The sequence below is a fragment of the Poecile atricapillus genome, chromosome W (genome assembly GCF_030490865.1).
Source record: "Poecile atricapillus isolate bPoeAtr1 chromosome W, bPoeAtr1.hap1, whole genome shotgun sequence".
In the NCBI taxonomy this organism is placed as follows: Eukaryota; Metazoa; Chordata; class Aves; order Passeriformes; family Paridae; genus Poecile; species Poecile atricapillus.
The window spans coordinates 4,156,849-4,180,848 of NC_081288.1; the positions used below are offsets into that span (position 1 = coordinate 4,156,849).

Here is a 24,000-nt window from a genome sequence, read left to right on the forward strand (position 1 = left end):
GAGAATAGTTTCGTTTCAAGCACTTTTGCTGTGAAATGTAAAAGCTTTTTTTATTATTCAAACAATGCTCAACTTCTTGCAGATAATTTGGCAACAAAAAGGGAACGGACATTTTTTGCCTCTTCTTATATTTTTGTGACGCAGCTTATGCTGTAATGGCAAAATCATAATTTCTGATTTGTGATTTCATATCCTACCATGACACAAATATCCAGGAAGGACTAATGTGAGCACTACTGATGTGCTATCCAAGAGACAAAATTATGTTCAAACAGAACAGAAAAATATGTTCCACAAAAAAGAAATTAGTAAAAATACCACCTGTTTTTGAATAATTAAGGCAAACAAAACATTTTCAATACATCAAATAACTTGTTTATTGCAGCAATTCTCTTTAATGTTGCTGTGATGCCTTAGTGTTTACACAGCAACCTTCTGCTCATAAGGAAAATTGTTCACTCTGGGAATTTTCTGCCTTTTTTTTCATGTGAATAAAGAGTAACCTAATTTAACTTTTCTTTTATTGGTCTTTTTATCTGATATCTGTGTTTTTCATAATCATATCAGCAGATAATCTCCAAAATGCTTTGGCTCTTTATTACCACACCTGCTTTTTAAGGAAGAGTGGTAATCTCTTTTTCACAGGAAAGGAAGTGTGCAGAGGTAATATTTGCCCTTTAGAAAAGGCAGATCTGGAAAATGTGATTAAACCCAAGTCTCTTCTGTATTGCCATTGCCAAAAAAAATTATTTTCTGCTGATATTCTATTCTTTCTTTACATTAAATTTGGAGCTGAAAGGGAGGGGAAATGTGGAAGATTCTTTTTTTCGTAGATTTTCCCTGCACAAGGACACCTCACTATGGTTGGGAAGCTGATTGTGCACCATGAGTTCTATTGATCTGACCCAGTTGTGAGTTTTCTCTTTTTATTCTTTTCCTGTTCTACAAGTGTTTTTGTTCAAGATTATTAAAGCATTTGGTGTTCTGTTAAACTCCACATTATCCTTCAGCACTCATTTCCACAAGTTAATTATTCATTGCATGTAGCTGTTTCAAAATCTTTAATTGATTTATCTTTTTGGCTCTGAGGCTGTGTAAGAAATTTTGCTTCCCTGCAGTGCTGTGTATTCCAGGGTGCCCATATCTCAAATTCCTATACTGTCACTTCTGCTGAAAGTCCTGGGGCCAGATATTTAATTTATCTCTACCCTAAGAGGTGGAATCTGCTTTAAAAGTCATTGGGATCTCTCACTTTTTCTTCAAATGGGAATTTTTTTCCAAAGTGCTTTGAATCTAAGAAATTTCACCTGAAAACATCCCAACAGAATCTGTTCAGGGCATTTCAGTTTTTCTGAAATCACTGAAAACCTTGAAGGAGCCATAAGTGCAAAGGAGAGATTTTTCTCCTGGCCCACTGCGCAAGGATGGGAAAAAGGCAGGGACCCACTTCATGGTGTCCAGCTGCCGCGGCGGTGGAAAGCCCGGAGCACCGCGACTTCTCCAGAAGCAGCCTTGAAAAAGGCTGGCCCGAAGCGCATGCGAGCAGCTTCGAGCAGTCGAGTGATTCTAGCTCAGCTCAGTAATAGTATAGTGATTTCAGCTCAGCTCAGCTCGGCAGCAGCGGCGGGCAGGCAACACAGGAAGCAGGGACGAGACAGCTGGTCCAGCGTTCCACCAAGGCACAAGCCTTTATTCAGGCAAAGCTTCGGCGAAGGGTGCTGGTAACAGCGAATCTCTCGAACAGAGGAAAACCCGGGATATTTATGGGGAAGGAGAGGGGCGGGGGCAAGCCCCAGATACCTGTATCAGGGTGGGACAGCAGGGGGGGAACACCAATGAAACACAACAGTTTAACATAGCTAACTCAAAGACCCCTGGGAGCAACATTGTGTCGCTCTTACAGAGAAGTATCTCCTCTCCAGGGGAGGGCCAGTATCTCGGGCCCAGCGGGCTCCTCCGCACCCACAACTCCCACTTCTTTATTTATTAAAAAGGCATCCCCTAGAGAGTTAGCTGATAGCTTCTTAAAACATGCAAACATACTTAGGAAGATAATAACAATCAAGAAAACCCAACAAATGTTCTTGAGAACGGAGGCAACCCGTCTCTCGAGTCCCCAGCTCACAAAAAGGTCTTCAAGCCACTGGGGCTCCTTTTCAGCCTGGAGTTTTTGGACTGCATGTTGGAGTCTCTGGATGCGGGCGTGGATGCCTTCACTGGGGCTGGAGAGGTTAAAGCAGCATAAACCATCTGATTCTTCACAGCCGTGTCCATGGGCCAGGAGCAGAAAGTCTATGGCAGCTCGGTTTTGTAGCGTAGCATGCCTAACAGTTTCTTCATCTGTCAGGAGGTCACTCAGGACAGAGGAGGTCCGGTTGGCCTGCTTACCAAGCCAACACTCCAGGTGAGAAGGCTCACCAAGGGCTTTAGCAGCAGCTGCCCACGGCAAAAATGCTGACATCACTATCTTCTTCGTGTAGGACCGATCTTTAATTTGGTTATCACATTTTTCATCTAATTGTGTGAGATCTTTCTTTTGGTGGGCCAATTCATTCTTTTTCAGCCAATCATTTATTAGAGTTGAATTTGGAGTGAGGATGGTAAGCTGTCCAAGCGTGCAAGGACCTCCCCGGAGTCGGGAAGGGATTCCTGCCCACACTCTATCCCCACAGATCAAGAACACTCCCCGGGGCAGCACTCTGGGATAGTGAGAGGAGGTGGATCGTGTGCTGCCGGTGTAATTGCACCATTTGGACTGACTGTAAATTTTACTGTTGGGAGTCACATTTTTCCTTGATTTAATTGCCTTTTGGTATTTCGAGGCAGGCCATGCATTGGCTACTGGGTGATAATTAAAATTTATGCAGTAGGCAGCTTTGGAGGATCCCAAAAGCTCTAATTCCTGGGGTTCCTCTGGTGCATGGGGCAAGATCTTTGTCCACTCATCCCAAGTGTCTACTGGGTTGGGTTCTTTCCCTGTGAAAGGATATTCATGGGGCTTTAAAGGAATCCCTACCAGGCAGGATGACAGAGGGTTGGTGGCGCTGCCCATGGACAAGCACATGTGGTCTTGTTGGAGTGTCTTTGCGAGGGTGATCCACACGTTCTCCTGGGGCTGTGCTACTAGCCAGGCATCCACAGCTGATGTTTTCAGGAGCATCCAGATAATCAGGGACATCAGGAACTCAAGGGTGGTTTTGCTCTCCATTTTCTACAACAGGACATAGAAGATTAGCTCTAATTTTTGGAGGGGGGGGAGCTATTTTCTTTCTCCCTTTCCTCTCCCGTCTCCCCCCTCTATATAAAAAAAAAACAAAACAAAAACAAAAAACTAAACAATTATAAGCAAGGTTATTCTGTGTATTGGGGACACAAGACTCGACACCAGCAGCAGCAGAGGTGCACTTGGGTGTAAGCTGGCAATTTGGGCTAGGCAACAAGGGCAAGAAGGGGAAGGGGGAGGGAGTTAAGAAGACTTGTGTACTGTCACGGTGTCAGGAGTGACGTTGGCAGTCGTCTCGTTGCAGCTCTGGTAGCAGGACGGTTTGGCCTCTGTCTGGTTGTTGGTCTGGTGGCAGGTCGGTTCTGTGGACTCCGACGACGTCTCCGCTTTCAGGCTGCAGTGGGCTGCTGTTTTTCTGGACCTGTGTGGGTCTCAGGAGACTTTGAAAGTTCTGAATCTGGTGCAGGGTTTGTAGGGCCTAAGTAAGGTTTTACATTTTTCCCTGGGAGCCACTTAGGTCCTGATGGTGTGGACACACACGCATACCCTCTCCCCCAGGTAATCAGTGGGAAGGGTCCTGATGTCCGTTGTGATTCAGGATCCTTGATCAGCACTGGCGGCTTCTCTGTGAGTTTGGCATGAGTTGAGTTAGAGAAGTGCCGTATTACAGGGGGGTCAGGCTCTGTAGGTGAGCAATTTAGAAAGTTCATGACATATAGAGCCTTACAGAGCCTCTCAATGGGAGGAATGATTTCTGTTCCTCCCCGCTGGTGATCAAGGACTCTTTTTAGGTTTTGGTGGGTTCTCTCTACTATTGATTGCCCTGTAGGGGAATGAGGAATGCCCGTGGTGTGTTTCACCCCCCACTCATTGAAAAAGTCTCTTAATTTGTGAGAGGTGTAAGCAGGTCCATTGTCTGTTTTAATTTGTTCTGGGACTCCCAGGGTAGCAAAAGCAAGGAGAAAATGTCGGATGGTGTGCTTGGCATTTTCTCCTGCATGGGCTGAGGCAAACACTGCACCAGAGAAGGTGTCTACGGAGACATGTACGTATTTGACTCTCCCGAAGGATGGGACATGAGTGACATCGGTTTGCCATATCTGGCAGCTGTTAAGTCCTCGGGGGTTAACCCCGGAGTTAACAACAGGTATTTGGAACGATTGGCAATTAGGACAGGTGGCAACTATTGCCCTAGCCTGGTCTCTGGGTAGTCTGAACATTCTCATCAGTGCAGGCACATTTTGGTGGAAGAACTGGTGGGACAATTTCGCTTGTGCGAAAATGTCAGGGACATTGGCTGCCCCAGCAGGCATGGCTAAGGCGTCTGCCCTCCTGTTTCCTTCGGCAATGGCACCTGGGAGGTCGGTGTGCGCCCTCACATGCATGACATAGTAAGGTTGCTTTCTGTGAGAGATAAGATATACTAATTCAGAAAGCAATTTGTATAAATTTGGGTTAGAGACTTCTTTCAGAAATGCATGTTCTGCTCTCATAGCTATTCCAGCCACATAAGCCGAATCAGTCACCAGGTTGAAAGGTTCTTGGAATTTCTCAAAAGCTCTGACAACGGCTGCTAATTCAGCAATCTGTGGTGATCCCTCGACCACTTGGACATCGGACTCCCATTTCTGTGTCCTGGGGTCCTTCCAAGTCATGACTGACTTGTGGGATTTCCCTGAGCCATCTGTGAAAACCGTCAGGGCCTGGAGCGGTGTTTTGCTCTGTAATGATTTGGGGACCAAATTAAATGTGGTTTTGAAAAGTCTGTGGCCAGGTGGGTTTATAGAAATTTGGCCTGAATAGCTATCAAGAGCGAACTGAAGGCTCTCATTGGTTTGGAGCAAAGGCTCCAAACTTCCAGTTGCCAATGGGAGGAAGATGCAGGTGAACTCACAGGCTGCAAGAGTGCGGAGACGGACTCTAGCTCTTTTAATGAGCTCAGCCATGATTTCTTGTGGAGTGGTGATAGTCTTAGTGGGCTGGTTATGTGTAAAGATCCACTCGATGATAAGGAGAGGATCCTTCAATGCAGTGTCCCATTGAAAGATGAGTGCGTGTAAGCGCGGGGCCTTACCCAGGACAACCAGCTGGAAGGGCAGGCTGGGCTCATAACGGTGGGCTTGCCGTGAAGACAGGGCCTCCTGGACCTTGGTGATGGATTCTCGAGCTTCCGGCGTGAGGGAGCGTGGTGAATCGAGGGCCTCACTGCCACGGAGCAGGTTGAAGAGGGGTGCAAGGACTTCTGTTGTCACCCCAAGCAGAGGACGTATCCAGTTGATGGACCCACAGAGCTGATGCAAGTCCCGCAGGGTCTTGGGGTCATCTTTGATGCTCAGCTGCTGGGGCACGATGGTCCGTTCACGGATCTGGAGTCCTAGGTAGGTCCATGGGCAGGTGTGCTGGATCTTGTCGTCACGGATCTCAAATCCAGCGTCTTCGATTGTCTGGATAGTTTTTTGTAAAGTCTGGTGCAGATAGTCATCGTCAGCAGCACAAACCAGGATGTCATCCATGTAGTGGAGGATGACGGCATCTGGGAACAGGGTCCTCACAGGTGACAGGATGCGGGCCACGTACCATTGGCAGATGGTAGGAGAATTTTTCATCCCTTGAGGAAGGACTAGCCAATGGTATCTTTTTAAAGGTGCTTGTCTGTTTGGAGAGGGAACCGAGAATGCAAATCTGGGGGCGTCCCGGGGATGGAGGGGTATGTTGAAAAAACAGTCCTTTATGTCAATGACAGCCAGCTTCCAATCTCGGGGGAGCATTGAAGGGGAAGGCATGCCAGGCTGGAGGGGGCCCATGTCTTCAATAACATCATTGATTTTCCTGAGGTCCTGAAGGAGTCTCCACCTGTCCTTGCCTGGTTTGCGTAGGACAAAGACAGGGGAGTTCCAAGGGCTATTGGTCTCAGTGATGTGGCCCTTGGCAAGCTGCTCTTCTACGAGAGCTTCCAGTGCGCGCAGTTTGGTCTCAGATAGGGGCCACTGATCAACCCACACTGGATGGTGCTGTTTCCAGGTGAGTTGGGGGGTGGTAGGCATGGCGCGCTTCTCAGTGACCCCTACTAAAAATCCCTGCTGGGAATCCTCAGAGAAGCTCCCCATTGGGACAGGAGATCCCGTCCCCAGAGGGTGATTGGTGCTCTCACCACAAATGGCCTGATGGTTGCCATTTGTCCCTCAGGTCCTTCGATAACAATATTCCGTTTGCTCCTCATGGAGGCTGTCATCCCTCCAATTCCTGAAATCATGCCTGCTACAGGTTGTAATTCCCAATTGTCTGGCCACTCGGAGCGGGCGATGATGGTAACATCTGCTCCAGTGTCTAGCATTCCTGGGCGCTGAATCCTTTCCCCATAACAAAACAGGCTACAGTCCACAATGGGTTTGCAGGAGCCCACAACCTGTGTCCACATAGCACTGGGGTTGAGGGGAACATGATCTGGGCAGTCACTAGGAAGTAAAAAGGCCTGTGCCACAGGGGTCTGTTCCTTTAAATAATAAGGAGGGTCTATGCAGGCCAAAGAGATGGAAATTTCATCTCCAGGGTATATAGTCTGGACTTCAGGAACAGTCTGAATTTGTCCTGGACAGTTAGTTGGATCCCCAAGTATTAAGATGTTAGAGGGACCACCTGGTGGTCCACGTTTCCCTGTGGGGACTTTGTAAACACAGTCACCTTTCATATGTAAAGAGAGTCTAGTTACCAGTTGACGCCGGGTTCCCATCTGAAGCGCTCCACCTGCTGGGCTTAAAATTGGGGCCCCCGTGGAGGCAGGATGGTGGGTTTGGCAGGAGGGGTGGAGTGGTGCGGCATTTGATTTGGTGTCGAAGCGCGGGGCCGTCCCGCGCTCTGCTTGAAGTTTCCCGAATGCCAGTTCTGTCTGGGGAACTGTTGGTGGATTGGCGGTTGTATCGAATGTCTCTCCGGACAGTCTTTGAAAAAGTGTCCAGGCTCACCACAATTAAAACAATAATTTCCATTGGGGTTTGCAGCATAAGCTCCAGATATCGCCTCTGCCACTCCTTTAGCCACTGCAAGTGCCACTGTATTCTCACTTGAGGCAGAGGAGTGTTTGGTGCAGGCTTCAACCATCTGATCTATGGTTGGTTCGGGGTCCAGAGGGAGGGCTCGCAAAACTGCTTTGCACTCCTGATTAGCATTGGCCATTGCTATTTTTACTAATAATTCCTTTTGTGCCTGAGGGCTCTCTATCTGCTTTTCAATGGCTATTTTTAACTTATCAATATACTTAATAAAAGACTCAGTTGCCCCCTGCTTAATATTGGTGAAGCACTGTGTTGGCACTTTATCATCAGGGGTGGTAAAAAGAGATATCTTGGCAGCATTAGCTATATCCTGTAAAGCTGCTTCAGGCAGATCCCTGGCCTGATCTCGGGGCTTTTGGAAATCTCCTTCTCCTGCTAATTGCTCTAAAGTAAAATTGGGTCTGTTAGCATCTCTTGCATAAACATCTGCCAATTGCTTTAAATGTTTTTTCCACTGCCTCTCCCACAACATGTATTCTGCTGGAGAGAGGAGGCAGTTCATAATATTTTTGATGTCATGAGGGACCATGACGTGGGCAGAGAAGGAGGCTTCCAACAAGTGTTTAAAAAAATGTGAACTCCTGCCATGTTCCTCGGCAGCTTTACAAAGTTCCTGCAGTTCCCTGTAGTGAAGGGACTCCCATGCAGCAACCTGTGCCCCTGTCCTGTCTCTCCTCATTATTACAGGAAAGGCAAGTATTTTCTGGGACAGAGCTGAGTTCCCTGCCCGTGTGGCTTCCCTCTGCACCTCAGCCCAGTGATCTTCATACTCAGAATCTGAATAAGAAGATTCACTGCTCTCATCTCCTAGTGGAGATGGGGGGTGCTTGCTGGCAGCGCGGGGCCGGCTCGGGTGTCTAGAGCTGGCCCTTTTGTGGCTGCGTGGGGAAGCGGGGGTGGCCCCGCTCCGGCCGGAGCCGTCCCGGCCTCCGGGGCACTGGGACCCTGGAGCGGGCGCGCCGCTGAGGGCGGGGGCCCGGTACGAAGGGACAGGAGCGGGGCCCGCGACGGGGAGGGGTTTCCCGATGGATGGGGGAGGGCCCGACGCGGTTACACCCAACGACGCAGTGGGGGGGGAGGAGCCGCAGGACGCGGCAGGAAGAGAAGGGGTGAAGGCGGGAAAGTGGCCATTTTGGGCATCGAGGGCGGGAAAACCGGGGTGGGAGTGGGACAAAATGGCGGGGCTGGCCACGCTGCCGGCGCCATCTGTGCTAACGCTAGGAACTGGGGGGGACACAACCGGGTGTGAGGGCATGGGAGAAAGGGTAGGGGAAAGACCCAGAGCGGCATGGCCACTGCCACCCTGGTGCGGGTAGAGAGACAGTAGGGGGGTGTCAGGGAGACGGCAGCAGCCCTGTGCCCGGGGGCAATGTCCACCCGCCGACTGGCTCTCAGGCAGGGAAAGGGGTTCAGGGACACCTGGAGGGGCTGACGGGGTTGGGGGTTTTAACTGGGGACCCAAAACTCCCTCTTCTTTTTTTCCCTCTTTTTCCAATGAGAAAATAATATTTTGAAACACAGGAAAAAACTTTGCAACAGAAAAATCCCCTTTAGCTTGAACTGTATATAACTTTCTCCCCACATTATCCCAAAAAATTCCTGATTTAGCAGAGTCTGAATTAATCTTAAAATGTTTAAAAACCCAATGAATAAATCTTTTTAAATCCCCTTTAGAAAACTTAAAATTTCCCGCTTTTAAGGTAGTTACAACTTGGATATAAAAGTCCCTCTCAGGTGGGGTCAGCCTCAATACAGAGGACTCATTCCCCATCCTTTTTCACTCCCCACCCAGCAGTAAAACAGCAAAAAAAAAAAAAAAAGAAAAAAAGCCCGAATAAAAAACCTTTCACAGGATACACTTACAATTTCTCTTCGGCAGATGCCGGCGGGCGAAAACAAAGCTGCTGGGTGGGTGGTCACCTGGGCGGCCGGTCCTCAGGGCTTTCCCTTGCCCCAGATGGTCAGCGAGGGTCTCGGTCGCAGCCTCTTGGATCGCTTCTTGCTAGAACGCAAGCAAGCTTCCTCGAGGGGCGGCGGCTCCAACGGCGGCTCGCCTCACAGCTAAAGGTGCAGGCGGACGCTTCTTCAGGGCTTCTTCAAAGCCCCCACGTTGGTCGCCACTTGCCGCGGCGGTGGAAAGCCCGGAGCACCGCGACTTCTCCAGAAGCAGCCTTGAAAAAGGCTGGCCCGAAGCGCATGCGAGCAGCTTCGAGCAGTCGAGTGATTCTAGCTCAGCTCAGTAATAGTATAGTGATTTCAGCTCAGCTCAGCTCGGCAGCAGCGGCGGGCAGGCAACACAGGAAGCAGGGACGAGACAGCTGGTCCAGCGTTCCACCAAGGCACAAGCCTTTATTCAGGCAAAGCTTCGGCGAAGGGTGCTGGTAACAGCGAATCTCTCGAACAGAGGAAAACCCGGGATATTTATGGGGAAGGAGAGGGGCGGGGGCAAGCCCCAGATACCTGTATCAGGGTGGGACAGCAGGGGGGGAACACCAATGAAACACAACAGTTTAACATAGCTAACTCAAAGACCCCTGGGAGCAACATTGTGTCGCTCTTACAGAGAAGTATCTCCTCTCCAGGGGAGGGCCAGTATCTCGGGCCCAGCGGGCTCCTCCGCACCCACATCCAGCCTCACATGGAGGGTGAAATTCAGGGCTCAGGGGATGAAGGCAGTGAGACTCCAGCATTTCCTTCTGCAGCAGCACTGATGAACACACGAGGGAAGCAATGTCCTTTCAGAGGAGGCATCTCCAGCATTCCAGGGCTAGCCCTGCCATCAGTGTGGGTGCACCTCATCCTTGTGCACCTTCTTGGCTGAAATAGATCGACAGGAATAGGGAATGGGTCCACTGGAAAATCCTCTTTTCTCCCTAACAAATAACTTTGAAATTGAGATTATTTTTTTCCTTTCTTCCCCCCTCCCCTCCCTGCTTTTTGTTTTTTCTTTAAACATCCTGTCCCTCATCTTGAGCTGTATAATTTTGAACACTTCTCCTGAAGTGACTCAGTCTCTGCTGCAGAGACTGATTTATCTGATTTATCAGCAGAGACATGGATCAGGAAAACACAGCATTTAGATAAGGGAGAATAGCAGCCCAAGCTCAAAATGATTTTTTTTCTCCACATCTCCTCTTTGATACATAACCTTAGAATTTTGATCTGTTTTTTATGTCTACCATGATAACTGGGAGTTACAACCAGCTGAGTACTGTGTGGTTTGTGGATGGAGGAACAGATGGATTTTAAGCACAGACTTCACAAAATTCCCAGTTCTGAAGGGCTTTGTACATATCAAACCCTAACCAAAATCAATAAGGATACATCTTATCCATGGCTTTATACCATGCCCTGCCTTAGACTCCAATTTGGATGTCACACACAGCAGTAAGTTTGGGCCCAGACTCTGAATTTATGATGAAAAATAAATTTCCCTCCCCACTCCGAACGAAAGTCACTCACACTCTGCAGCTCCTGTCCTCCTGCTCTCTCTTCCTCATCAATTCTCTTTTCCCTTTCACACATCAGCTGCAAACATCTCATTTGGCTGGGATGCTGATGGCAGGCTCATCTCTGGCAGTTCCAGACTGTTGATTCAATCAGCTCTTACATCAGCTCTAACATAAGTAAGTGAAAAAGGCTCTTGAATTTCATCACCTTGCTAAAACACTTGATCTGCTTCACTAGGTTTTATAAAGGTTTGTACACAGCATTTAAACTATTATTATTTACTTTTAACAAGCTATTTATGTCCTGCTCTCAACTGCCTAATCAATACTGCTCTCCCATCTGTTCCAAGATCCTGACATCAGCAAATTTCAGTACTCTGCTGAGGGAGTGAAAAGGAAGGAATAATTTAAACACAGTGAGTGAATGAGAGAAAAAAAGAGCCCAAGAGAGACTGAGATGAACTAAATCTCCATGTCCAAAGATGGCCAGACATGCAGGAATTGTGGATCCAAATCCTCAACTTGTTAAGGACGTGGCTGAGAGCATTGAAGGAAGATGCTAGGAATCAGAGTAGATAAAAGTGGTTTCTTTCCCATGCAGGAAAAATATTTTGATACTCATTAAAGCTATTTGAATAAATTTTATTTCAAGTTAATTTTTTGAGGTGTCTGGATTTTTCTTTTCTTTGCCCTGGAACAGACCCAGAGGCTTCACCAGGCATTTCCAAGTGCACAGCTGGCACAAAGTAACTTCTGAAATAAATCTGGGGAGATGAAATCCCCTCTCTGTGAGCTGAAATATGAGGTAAGGATGAACACGTACAAGTGCAGAGGGGTACAGAAGAGCAGAGGGTTGAGCCAAGGGGAAGAGGTCTTAGCTCATTGCTGCCCTGCCATTGTCAAGGACTCAGCAGATACCTGGAATATTTTAACAGTGGTGTAAATCTGGAATAGTAACTCTAAATTTTTTGGATGTGCTTACTTCAGCATGGGCTGATTTCTCCTTATTTGGACATGGCAGGTCTAGGAAGAGAGGGATCAGGGCAGCATCTTCAGCCTGTTGACACTGTCACCAGGAACTTAGCCAGAACATACCAGGGATCACACCTGGGTTTACTTCACAGCATTTTTGGTGCTTGCTATCAAGGTAATAAACACTTAGGACTCCAGGGGCAGGCTGTAAGAGGGTTATAAGTTTCTCTGACAGTAATAATTAGTCCTTAGTGACTGTAGAGGGAGCTGAGGTTCTGCTTAGTCACCTAAACACCTACACTATACACACTCTAGTACAGGTATAAATCACAGACTTGATTTCTATAACACTTTAATGTTACCTGGGCTGCAAATGTGTCAGAGATACAATATTGGCTCAGTCCTGGTGTTGGTCCACAGGAAGCTGGGGAGTGTTTCATTGGAGTTGTTTGTTGATCCCCTGTTAGGGATGGAATCAGCCTTCCTCTCCCTGTGCCTCTGCTGATCCTGTGGGAAAACTCCCTGTCTTGTTGAGCTGGACCCTTGGAGTACCTGGCAGTATTGGGTTAATGGCTGGACTCCATGGCATTAGAGGTCTTTTTCAATCTAAACAACCCTGTGATTCCATGATCCCTACAGCTAAAGACAGATGAAAAAAATAAGGCTTGTCCTATCATGGAAAATAGATTCCAAACTTAAAATCCAATTCAGATCTACAGACTGTGAAGAAAAGGGAACCTTACCACATTAAGCAAGGTATAGTTTGCAGAGTCATACTCAAATAAAAACACTTTCCAGGCCTCTCCTCTGTAGCGGCAGAAGAAGCACAAAATTAATCCAAAATCTCAAATCAAATGAACGGGCAGATGTTTGAGGCTGATTCCCAGGTGTAAATCAGGCATTGTGCCAGGGACACTGAGCTACACCTGTGGTAACTCAAGGTGGAAAGCTGCCTCCACTGGAGTGCTGAGTTATTTCTTCCAAAAATGAAGAACTTGGTCACAGTTTCACCACTTTTCAGTGTTTGGCTGAGCACTGATAGCAGGGAAGAAATGTGTAGTTCAGAGAGTGACTCCACAGCGACCAGTCTGTATTTCTTTGTACCATGAAAAAATGCACATTTTCTCCTGCAGTGTCCTTCTGTAGCCTCAGCCTTGAATTCTCCTTGTCACCTTCTCAGCTATGTCTAGATGTAAGACTTTGGAAGGCTTTGGAAGCACAAGATCTTAATCTCCCATATGTTCCTGTGCCCAGAGCTCCATTGGAGACCCTGAATTTGCAACTTGGGAAGTGCTGCAAGATGGTTGCTGCTCCTAAAAGCAGTGGCTTGAGCTGTTACAGCTGTCTCTCTTTAGTGGTTATTCCACATAACTCTCTGCAAGTGTTGCTGATTCTCAACAAGGCATTTAATTGAAATATTAAGGCACTCAGTCCTCATTTCAGAAAGTTCAAGCCCTGCTTTTTGCTTTTTTTCAGCCAAAGCTGCTGTGGTCTTTTGTGGAGGTTTTCTATTTATTCCTTTCTTTTCAGTACACCCAAAGAATAAGAAGCAAGTCTCTGATTTGGTGTAGAGACAGCTCAGCACAAAGGGAAAAACTAGGATTCCTCTTCCCATCTGAATTCCAGTGTCACTGGATCTCCTGAAGAACCAAACCACATTATTAAGCTTTAACATCTTTATGAGAAAGGTCACTTGGTGTCACTGCTGACCTCTACCTCACTATCTCAAAAATGCCACTGTGCCCAGGGATTTATTATCCCTATGATGAGTGTGTGCTCCATTTCCCCCATTTTGTCAGGTTTTTTTCACTCTTTTCATTCTGCCCAGAATTACCAGAACTGAGTTGATTTGCTGTGTGGATTATTGTTCCTTTTTCAATGAGCATTGTTATTCTGTACCTTTTTCTCCACTGCTTTGGCCCCATGACATTTTTTGGGCAGGAAGAGGGGAGGCAATGAGAGGTTATATCTTGAACAATTTCATCCTGGTGGAAAATACCAATAACTTAAAATAAATATGCTCACTGAGACATCACATTATCCTGCTGAGCTCATGTACAGCAGAGATAAAATGGCTTTTTTAGAACTGATTTTTCTTTCTCCACCAACTGAATGGAATATGAAAATACACAATTTAAAGTAACTGTTAGAAAAAGGTTACACACGATGCTATCAACAGAAGGGAGCTGAAAATTAAATGGAAATGATTACTGAAGAACTCATTCCCTTTGCTACTGGGAGGCTAACAACAATAATAAAATACAATTTAGAACTGAAAGCTAAGATTCTTCCTTTGATGTCTGAATATTTTCAGTTTATGTTCCTTTAAAATAAAAGGCCACATCATAAATTAAATGTGATACTTAATTTTTATTTTCTCTCCATTCAAGCAGCATGTTTTCCTCTAGGTGATTATTAAAATAATGATTCACCTCCCCAGCTGCTGTGCACTGGCAGGTTTTTGTTTAGGCAGAGGAGCAGCAGGAGTTGGGCAATAGCTGGGTCCCAGACAGGCAGAATCCATTTGACACTTGGAACAGAGATTAAGGGTTGTTTTTTTTTTTTAAATTCAATATGTAAAAATGCAGAATGAGAAAGAGCTGATGCCCTTGAGCTTAATCGTAACTGAGCATCTCCTACGATCTATCTCCTCTGCTTGAATCACAGAATGGTTTGGGTTGGAAAGGACCTTACAGCCCATTTCATTCCACCCCCTGCCATGGGCAGGGACACCTTCCACTATCCCAGGTTGCTCCATGTCCCATGAAGCCTCGCATTGGACACTTCCAGGGATCCAGGTACAGCCTCGGCCGTGGCCTCACTACCATCTGAGTGAAAAAAAAATAAATTCTTAACATCTGATATAAACCTACCTTCTTTTAGCTTAAATTTGTTTCCCTTCAAGAGCAAAACACTTCTCAAAACACCATAACTACTGAGCGTGGTGTCTCTCTCATCACTGCTTTAGTATGGGAGAAGGGAATATGCTTGCCAGTGAAAACGGGAATGCAGTGCCCTCTGGTCCTGCTTAACGAAGATGTACCAGGAGGATGGAGGATTTCCTTCATGAAGTTTCTTTAGCAACTGCAGAAAACATGGTGATAACTAATTTTTGATGTTTGTTTTTACAAGACTTGACTGGTTGAGTGCAGGTGCCTGCTGGAGGATGAACTCTAGGCCTGATTTGCTGTTTACAGAGAGGTGCCCATGGCTGCTGGGGGTATTTTGGGGAAATAGGGCTATAGGGTAAGTCACAGGTTGTAGGACAGACCCATATTTAGCAAAAGTCCTCCAGGATAGCCCAAGGTGTCTCTGACATGCTACTTGACTAAAAGCAAGCAGTTAAACTTCATTCCTCTGCTATAGACAGCCTAATTAAAATACTTGAATTGGGACCTGAATCCAGATTCAAAACAGAAATATTTGGATTTCTAGGGGAGATGTCAGAGCAGGAATCGCAGTTCTGTGCTACCTGGGTGTAGTGGTTTAGTTTTGCCAATTTTGTTTCATGGCCAATGCACCAAATAAATGTTGTGGTTTTAAAGCAGTAACTAAAAAATTACTAGAAAACTTACTTATTTCTTGCTGTGAGATATGGATTAGAACAAGAGCAAAACAGGCTTAAAACCTAAAAGGAATAAAAAAAGTTTATTAACAGAAATACAAGAATAAGAAAACCAGAATAACTTCCAGAAAACCTCTTTCTCCCCCACTACTCAACCGTTTGTTCACATATTCAACAATCTTTGTTCACATGACAATATAGAGACAAAAAACTTCGGAACTGTGGTGTTTAAATCAGTCCCAATTCCTGTTAGAGTCTTTTCATCAGTCTTTGTAGAGAAACAGAAGTCTTCCTCTGCTAATTTATGGAGTCTTTCACAAGAAAACTATTTCTGTTATAGTTTCTTATTTCTCTGATGCCAGCTGCCCGGAAATCCTGCCATCAGTTCACTCTTCCCATTTCACATCACTCTAAAGTGTGTATGGGTCATGAGTCTAGGGATGTCATTTTCAAGGATGAGTTATTCAAAGGCAAAAGTTCTCTTCATCTGTGTCTGTGAGCCTTCCTGGAAAACAGAAATTTTCTCTTTGCCTCAAGCGGCTCCAAATCTTCAACTATTACTTCCCTCTTTCTGTTCCAGCACCTCGCTGTATCACAACTACTCCACTGTTTGCTCAAAATCTACACTTTGAACACTATTCCTCCCAATATACTCTGTCATGAATTAAAGGAGTTTTTTCAGAACACTATTGTCTATCTCCATAGCTTTAACAGAAAAATATTTCAGCTTATAAAGCATCCTCTTATTTTCTCTTCTCCATCTAAAACTTAACTCTTTTCTTCACTGTCTTTGATGGTTTTATGATGTTTTCTTCATGTTGATTGTCTCTCTCTCTCTGTCTCTCTGGGAAAAAAGAGTAATCTGTAAGTCTCATCCAGGTAGTACAAGAGTTAAAGTCTTGGAAAGCTGCAGGTGTTCATGGTGTCAGGATTCAGTCCAGCAGCAGAAACTACAAACCAAGCCAGGCCGGCCGGCTCCGTTTCTCCCTCCCCGCCCTCTGCGGCCTTGTCCGGCCTGGATGGGGGGGAGGAGGCCGAGACAGAGACTATTATCTTTTCAGAAGCTGGAAACAAAAGAAAACAAGAAAATTCTAGCTTTACATCTTAAGGTGGTGTTCACAAGTTGATCTCACTTTTCAATGGTCAAAACTGCTGTCAGTTCTTAGAAATTACTAATAATTGGTCACAAGAAAAGACTCCCATCAGCCTCTCGCAGCTTCAACTTCCTCCCAGCTCCCGAAGCTATCTTAAAGGTAAAGTCACCCCATGACACTGGGAGGCCAGATCAGAGCCATTCTGGTCTCAGGCTGTCCCATCTGAAATCTTCGAAAGTTCTGTGCTTTGGCTAGAAAAGCAACTCTAGGATGGTACTGATGGCTTTGAAGGAAAACAGTAGAGCTCTAATTGAAACCAGTGGATGAAGGGAAGTATTACATAACTTTACACCAACCTATATCCCTCTTTTCTTACTTACTTGCCCTTTTTGCACTTGCTTCACCTTCCTCAACTCAACACTGTTTTTTTGTTTCATATCTCATCTATTTTTCAATTCTGTCTTTGCATACATAAGCATTGAGGTGATGTAGAAGATAAAGGACTCCACAGTGCCTTTTAACAACAGTGGAATGGACCCCACTACAGCAGGTACAGTCACTGCGCTACACCCAGTGCCAGTTACAGCAGAGCCAAAAAGACACTTATTTCCTGTATTTCACCAGCTCTACTTGTGCTGTGTGTACCAGAGATAAAATTTCTGTAAGCAAGGAAGGTAGAAAAGCTTCCTGAGCTCTGCACTGAGACCTCCGCTGGCTTCACACCACAAGGCACGCTTTGAGGCACACACTGATGATGATCTGGTGGCTGCAGGTGATGTGGCATCCCTGGAGTGAGGGAGCAGCTTAGGTCCCAGTTGGGATCTCTAATGTGGGTTTTAGATGTCTAAAGTAGAAATATAATTACAAACAGAGGAGCGTTTCAACTGCCAGGACCCACTCTTCAAGGTTGTGTTGTCAGACAGGGACTTTTGGTGACACCTCTGTACTGTAAGAGTGTCCTGTAACAGCTGGGCAAAGTTGTCTTTCAGCACAGGCTGCAAGGAGCATGGTGGGGTGCAGGACAGAGCTTGGTCTTCTCTGAATGCTGAGGAGCTGTGAGAGCAACCCACCTCCTCTTGGAAGTCTTTGCAGGAAGATGCTGAAATCAGGGCTGTCATTTACAGGTGTCTCCCACTCATCCTGATTTGGTGGATGCTAACAAGTAGGAATTCATACATCCATCAAGCGAGGCAGCAAGACTGAGGAAGGAACGTTTGGGTGCTGGGGTCTCCCAAAACTTGAGTTGAAGCAGGTGGTGCTGGAAGTCAAACCCTGATATTTGCTGGTACCGTGGTCCTGCAGTAGTACTGTGATCTCATGGGGCTCCAGAACAGGACTGAGCCTTCAGCAAACGAATAACCAAACTTGACAAGCCCCATCTACTATGCCATAAAATGAACATTTTATGGCAGAGGGAAGAGAAAGAAAGAGAAATAAGATGGGAATGGAGGTGCCAGGTTCAGCTAAGGCAAAGGATCATCTCTGGGTACCTGGGCTGCTCATTTCTGCATGGGTGTTTGGCTTTCAGCCCTCCCTGGCTGTTATCTCCCAATCACTGTCACCACAGGAAAGCGTTTGCTGCTTCCACGTCACCCTTCACACCCCACAGGCACAGCTGGAACGTACAGTGAGCATGTTTGTGGTGGCTTGTACCCACCTCCCCCCATCTCCCTGCCCCCATCCTCAATGGGTTTTTTGGGTTTTCAAGCTGAAGATGCCTTGCAGAGAAGCAGGTGCTTCTTGTGGTTTGTATCAAAAGCTTCACACTAATCCTAATGCTGTGCCTGCTCTAACAGTTACTCAATGAGTTCCTTCACAAGTCATACTTACTTGTGGTTCTGTAGGACTACAGCTGGAGTGCAGAGAGCCCTCCTTCTGATCAGAGAGGTGTTAAAACCTGCTTCTCTTCTGTGACTTAACCATGAGAGGTGAACCAGCACCCTACTTCCTTTGTCTTTGCTCTTGGGCTGTCCCTGAATGGTGTCAAGACCAAACTGCTGTGCCACTGCAAAGAGAACATCCCTAATAGTCCTTCAGAGATACTGCCAGTATTCAAACACTTAGAAATGCAGTCTCTAGTCTGGATCAGACTGGCCAGACTCCAACAGAGTCATGGACACACTCAGGCCCTCACAGGACTTGTCTGGCCCAGCCTCATTCGGGTGTCAAAGGAAGATGTCCTAAGTCACTCTCTTTTAATAATGACCTCTGCACATCTCCTCTGCAACCCCTCTGAGATACCAGACCCTATTCAGAGCTGTGTCACCTTCTGGTAGTAAAAAGGAACATTTCACTCTCTTCCTGGATACCTTTGCACAGCACCAAATGCTTGGTTTAGATACTGCCTTGTGGAGTAGTTACAGTTGTTCAAGTGCTTGCTGCTGCTATGCATTTAGGGGTCGAAATTCCCCATGGGAATGTTCCCCAGACAGCACAGAGTCATTTTAATGGCTTTTCTAAGCATCTCTTTTCTTTGTCCCTATTTAATCACTTCAATGCCCATTTCCCAATTATACACAACATTTTATTAAACTGTACAAACAGCACTGGCATTTAAAAAGTTCATGTTAACCGTTCTAATTAAACATGATGACCAGCTCCACAAACTGCAAGCACAGATGCCCCCTCCTGCATTTCATAGAGCACAAATAAGGATTTCATCAGAGTCACTGGACTGAAACCTTTCTCAGTGTGTTCTGCTCTTGTTGACTTCAGGCACTTCAGGCCTTGCTCCTGGATTCTGTGCCTGCAGTCACTGCCAGTGATATCCCAGGACTGCTTGCAAGGCTGCATTCAGCCTGTTGTGAGGTCCAAATTGACAGCCTGAACCAGCAGAACTAGGAAGGCACCTCTGAAGGGAACCTGATTTTGGGATAACTTACCTTCTGGAGCTTTTCTTCTCCATGGACTGGAGGTTGATGCAACAAAGCTTCAAATGTATGACCTTCGAATAGATCCGAACACCAATTCGAGTGACTGCCTATGCCTAAATTGTTACAAAATTTTCTTTTTAAGCTCTGACATGATTTTGACAATTTTTCATGGATATCTCAGTGACAAGCAGTAACTGTGTGGTTTCACAAATCTCCAGCCTCAGGAAACAGTGCATCTTTATTTAAAAGGATCCCATGATGAAAGGATCACAGGAAAGACTTTTTTTTTAAACCCACCTACATTCCCACAGACTTCAAAGGGATAGAACACACAGCAAAATGTCACAAGGTGGCGGTGAGGGCCACCCTCACCTGATGTGCCTCCTGCCCTGTGACCATCGTGTGCAGCTCATTGACCTGTGCCATAGAGCTGGGACATCATTTAGAGAAAGTTAAATCAGCCTTTGGAGGACCCATTAGTGAAATTTCAAGTGAAATACCCCAATTCTGTGACTGGAAGGCCACTTTTACAATGTTTAAACAATGGTTTGAGAAAACATATTGCATTTTTCTCATGTGGTTTTAGGTTAAAATGCCAGAAAGCCCCATGGAGATCTTGCCCTGAGTCTGGTGTGTGAGAAGACACTTAAAGCTTTAGAATAGGGTTCTCAAAGCATTGTGCAACCTCTCATTCTTCCTGCTCAGGCGGCACTAAGTGTAAACCTCTGGTTTTCTGTACCAAACTTGGCACTTCCTTTGGTAGCAATCCATTGAGAGGTGCAGATGGTGGAATGGGCACCTGAAAAAAGTCTCTTCATCCCATGGAGAAAAATTGAGTCCTAACACCTGTGAACAGCATTTTTAAAGGGTGTAGGGAGCAAATTTCTTCTTCAAAGCTGTGCACACTTTGACAATTCTGCACATGTACAAGTGGGGGTTACCAAAGCATCCAACCTGAGTCTCCTGCGACACCCTCAGGCCTTGATCAAACCACTTTTCCTTCAGAAGAAGGTGGGTCTGGGTCAGAGTTGCAGAAATAGGCACTGACATCACCAGAAGCTCAAATATACTTATTTTTCCTTACAGAGAAACCTGTTGGCTCTGTGTACAAGTAGTGAGGAACACATTTTGGCAACTCCACATTTTCAGAGCATTGGGAAGAGAGAGAAGAGAGACCAAAAGATACCACAAAGAAACTTTATCATCATTGAGGAGTGGGCTGGCTTCTGCTATAGACTGGAATAAGTCAGAAGCCTCCAGGCACGGTACAAACTTTCACTGAGGTGCTTTCTTTCTGGAGGGTTCTTGATAAAAATAACCATGCACAGTCTTCAGTTGACAAAGTGCTACTCAAATTATTACAGAGAATTCCTTCAGTAAGGCAGATCTCAGGAAAATATTTTCTCCATTTTAGGGTTCACAAAAGAGAAGTTGCTGAACATATTTTGGTCCATGCTGTTAATCAGTGCTCTGTCAGCACAGGACAGTCTGGGTTTTTCATTTAGGAATTCCTTGTCGAAGTTGCTACAGTCACTTGGAGATTTCTTCAAGAAAAGAAAAAAAAATTGATGTCAAACCACTAACAGTTAGATCTTTATTACCATAGTACTGGCCCTATCAGGCTGCTTCCTATGAGCTCAGCTCAACCTTTAGTTGGGAGCCAGTAAATATAAATATAAATATAAATATAAATATAAATATAAATATAAATATAAATACAAATATAAATATAAATATAAATATAAATATAAATATAAATATAAATATAAATATAAATATAAATATAAATATAAATATAAATATAAATATAAATATAATAAAGGAGGCACTGAGCCTGTGATCCAGGAATTCTGCCAGGCAGGAATGTTACAGCTTTGTAACATGGCAGACTGAACTCACCAATTGTATAACAGTTGTAGAAGACTGTAAAATGAAAGTATGACGTGCTTGTCAAATTAAGTTCTATTATTGTTATTAATAGGACTTTAATAATTTAATAAGACTAATAGTCAGAATTATTCTGATTTAGCCAAACATCTGGTTCTTGAATTGTTTTACCTTCTGCAGTGCTATGAAAGATAACCCCTTCAGAATGGGCTGCAGGGTGAATGGTGAATGGGTGAAGGGAAGGTGTTACCCTGCTACAGTAACTGAGAAAGCAATAAGTAATTTATGGTTTCTCAGGTATGGGCATGCCAGACCTGGGCTTGCAGCCACCACAAAGCTGTAGTGCGAGAATCAGGTCAGGCAACCAGTAGAAATGCAGAGTTTAGAAGACCTGAGATGGGTGGAACTGAAAGAAGATCCATCCTTACCACTCTTGGTTTGAAAGGAGGCTCCATCTTTCTCTCTTCTAAAGCTTCCCAGTTGATTTCCTGGAAAAAGGCGTGCTGGCGGATGTTCCCTCTTGCTCCCAGTCTCCTCTCAGGCTCTCTTACGAAAAGCTGGAATGTTGATTCCATAGGTTAAATTCTCTGATGATAATACAAGCATAAAGCAGGGTGGAATGTGTAATTATCCAGACTCAGTGCAATGGAAAGAGGCCATAATGGAGAAAACATTGGGATTTTTTTTTTCCTAAACCAGGCAGTTTACCGATTGGTATAAAGATGATTACTACCTCCAATTCTGACAGAAGTACAGGCTGTTTGGGCAGGAAGATGGCAGCATGTGCCCCAAAAAGAGATGTTCAACATCTCAGTCTGATATATTTCTTAGTTTGAGGTTTTTTCTGGGAGTTAATAAGCCTTGCACCTTAGGGACTCTTCTGCAAAGAAACTGATCTCTGCTGGTGTCTGTGAGGAGCCACCATCACAAATCAGGAGAAGGAAGACACACAAACATCCTTATGGGAGAGGTGTGGTTTGATGCCCACTGGAAAGACAGTGACTAAATTAAATCTGTTGCTCTCTACAACAGCTGAAAATAAACAAATTGAAGACAATAATTCTGGCAGAATGACTTTTCATTTGGTGGGTGGTGATTCTTACCTTCACCAAAATGTCCTTTGCATCCTTGTTCAGCCAGCGAGGGTAGAAGGGGTTATCCATACGGATGGACTGGAAAAGCTCCTCCTCATCTTGGCCGTGGAAAGGGGATTGGCCAATGAGCATCTCATACAGGAGGACACCAAAGGACCACCAGTCAACGGAGGTGTTGTACTTCTGCCCCAGCAGTATCTGCCCAGAAAGAGGAGCCACAAAGGCAGAAGTAAAATATCTGAAATGAGTTTTTCAATTTCAGGAGAAGGCCCAGACCATGGCCTTGCAACAGCTGCTCTGCAGAGTGGGCTTTCAGAGTGCTTCCCACTGCCTGCAGCAGGAGCCAGAAATCTGCCAGTGGTGCAGGGCCTGTGGCTCCTGGAGCAATGAGGAACAGCCACGCCTGGGTGCCAAAACAGTCCCTGGTAGTACAGACAACAGGCTGCATGTAACCCTTAAGTTACTTGAACAAATCCTTGGCTACCAGAGAGATCTCAAATTTAAAAGATGAGACAAGTCATCTTTAGCCTTCTCTCCAAGGGTTCAAATCAGGCTTGTGAAGTTCAAGAAGGCAAATGGCCAGGTATTAGCATTTTGGGATTGATTCCAGTGACACAAGCTGAGTTTCAAAATTGCAAATGTGACAGCATTAAGGTACTTCAGGACTATCAGTCACTTAAAATGGTGTGACTCTACCCCAGCAAAATGTTCACCCAGGAAAAACGAAAGGGGTTGCTGATCTGTCCTCTTGAGACCAACTGGGCTTTAGATGGAGGAATGGGAATTTGTCCTCAGTCAGTCCCTTGGTTTTTGCCTTTCAGTGTCACCTATAAAATGACATCCAGCTGGAGGGATGACCTCCCCAGGGTTTAAAGGACCATCACCAAGTTCTCAAACTTCCTCTATGAAGAAACAAAATTAATCTCACCTGCCTTTAGGTATCTGTTGTTAAGATATCTAGAGCTGAACCAGCTATCACTAGCTCCTAGCCAAGGAAAGCAATTTGCCCAATTTTAAACATTCAGATAAATATCTACCTACTGTAAAATATAACCCCTGTTTGTCTCCTTTGGTTCTCAAAGATCTTCAAAAACTTGCTCATATATAGATTTTTGTGTTGCAGATATCTAATGGTTCACATGATGACTGTGGTGTGTAGGATTCTTATCAGAATTTGAGAGCTATAGAGGGGCAAATTTAATTTTGAGACACAGTCTTTACTCTTGAGCCCACATCTTGGTTGCAATGGGATAATCTGTACTACATCTGTCTCCAAAAGAGGAGATGCCAAAAAGACAAAAAAGAGATTTGAATATATGATGTAATATATGCAATGAGTTCTACTCAGAGCCAAAAAATAAATCAGCAAGACCCCTTAATATATTTTTTCTGGATCACTTACAAACAAAATCATCCCAGCCTTTCCTTCTGAAAAGAGAAATTATTTTATAAGGCTTTATCTTTTAAAGTCTAAAGTATCTGGAAATTGAAATTGAAGTGTTTTATGGCAGTCAGAAAGAAAAAGGTTTATTTTGCAGTTCTCTGGGAAAAAAGAAATAAACTCAATTTAATTTCAGGCTTTTTTTTTTTTTTTCTTTTTGCCAGGTAGTTTTTGAAATGAAAAAAATTTGCTTGTCTACTGACCCAAGCCCCCCCTTATCTGCATGGCTGTGGCCAAGGTGCTGGGTCTGTAACAAATTACAGTGGTAGCAACTGCAGTGAAATACTGACAGAGTCCAGTGCTCCTGCCTGTGGTAGGAGAGATGATCCATAAACTTAGAAGTGCTTTCA

The 24,000-nt window shown here is 45.2% G+C and overlaps 1 protein-coding gene across 2 annotated transcripts in view; it reads right to left on the reverse strand.

Annotated features, from left to right (window-relative positions):
- Window positions 1–18,197: 18,197 nt before the first annotated feature.
- LOC131591915 (protein kinase C theta type-like) overlaps window positions 18,198–24,000 on the reverse strand; it is a 38,133-nt gene continuing 32,330 nt past the window's right edge. For both annotated transcript variants that reach the window (XM_058863033.1, XM_058863036.1), the window contains exons 16-18: window positions 22,219–22,407; window positions 21,544–21,672; window positions 18,198–20,772 (exon numbers count right to left, since the gene is read on the reverse strand). In XM_058863033.1, the coding sequence (XP_058719016.1) occupies window positions 20,617–20,772; window positions 21,544–21,672; window positions 22,219–22,407 (474 nt within the window). In that variant the 3' untranslated portion in view covers window positions 18,198–20,616. The remainder of the gene's footprint in view (window positions 20,773–21,543; window positions 21,673–22,218; window positions 22,408–24,000) is intronic.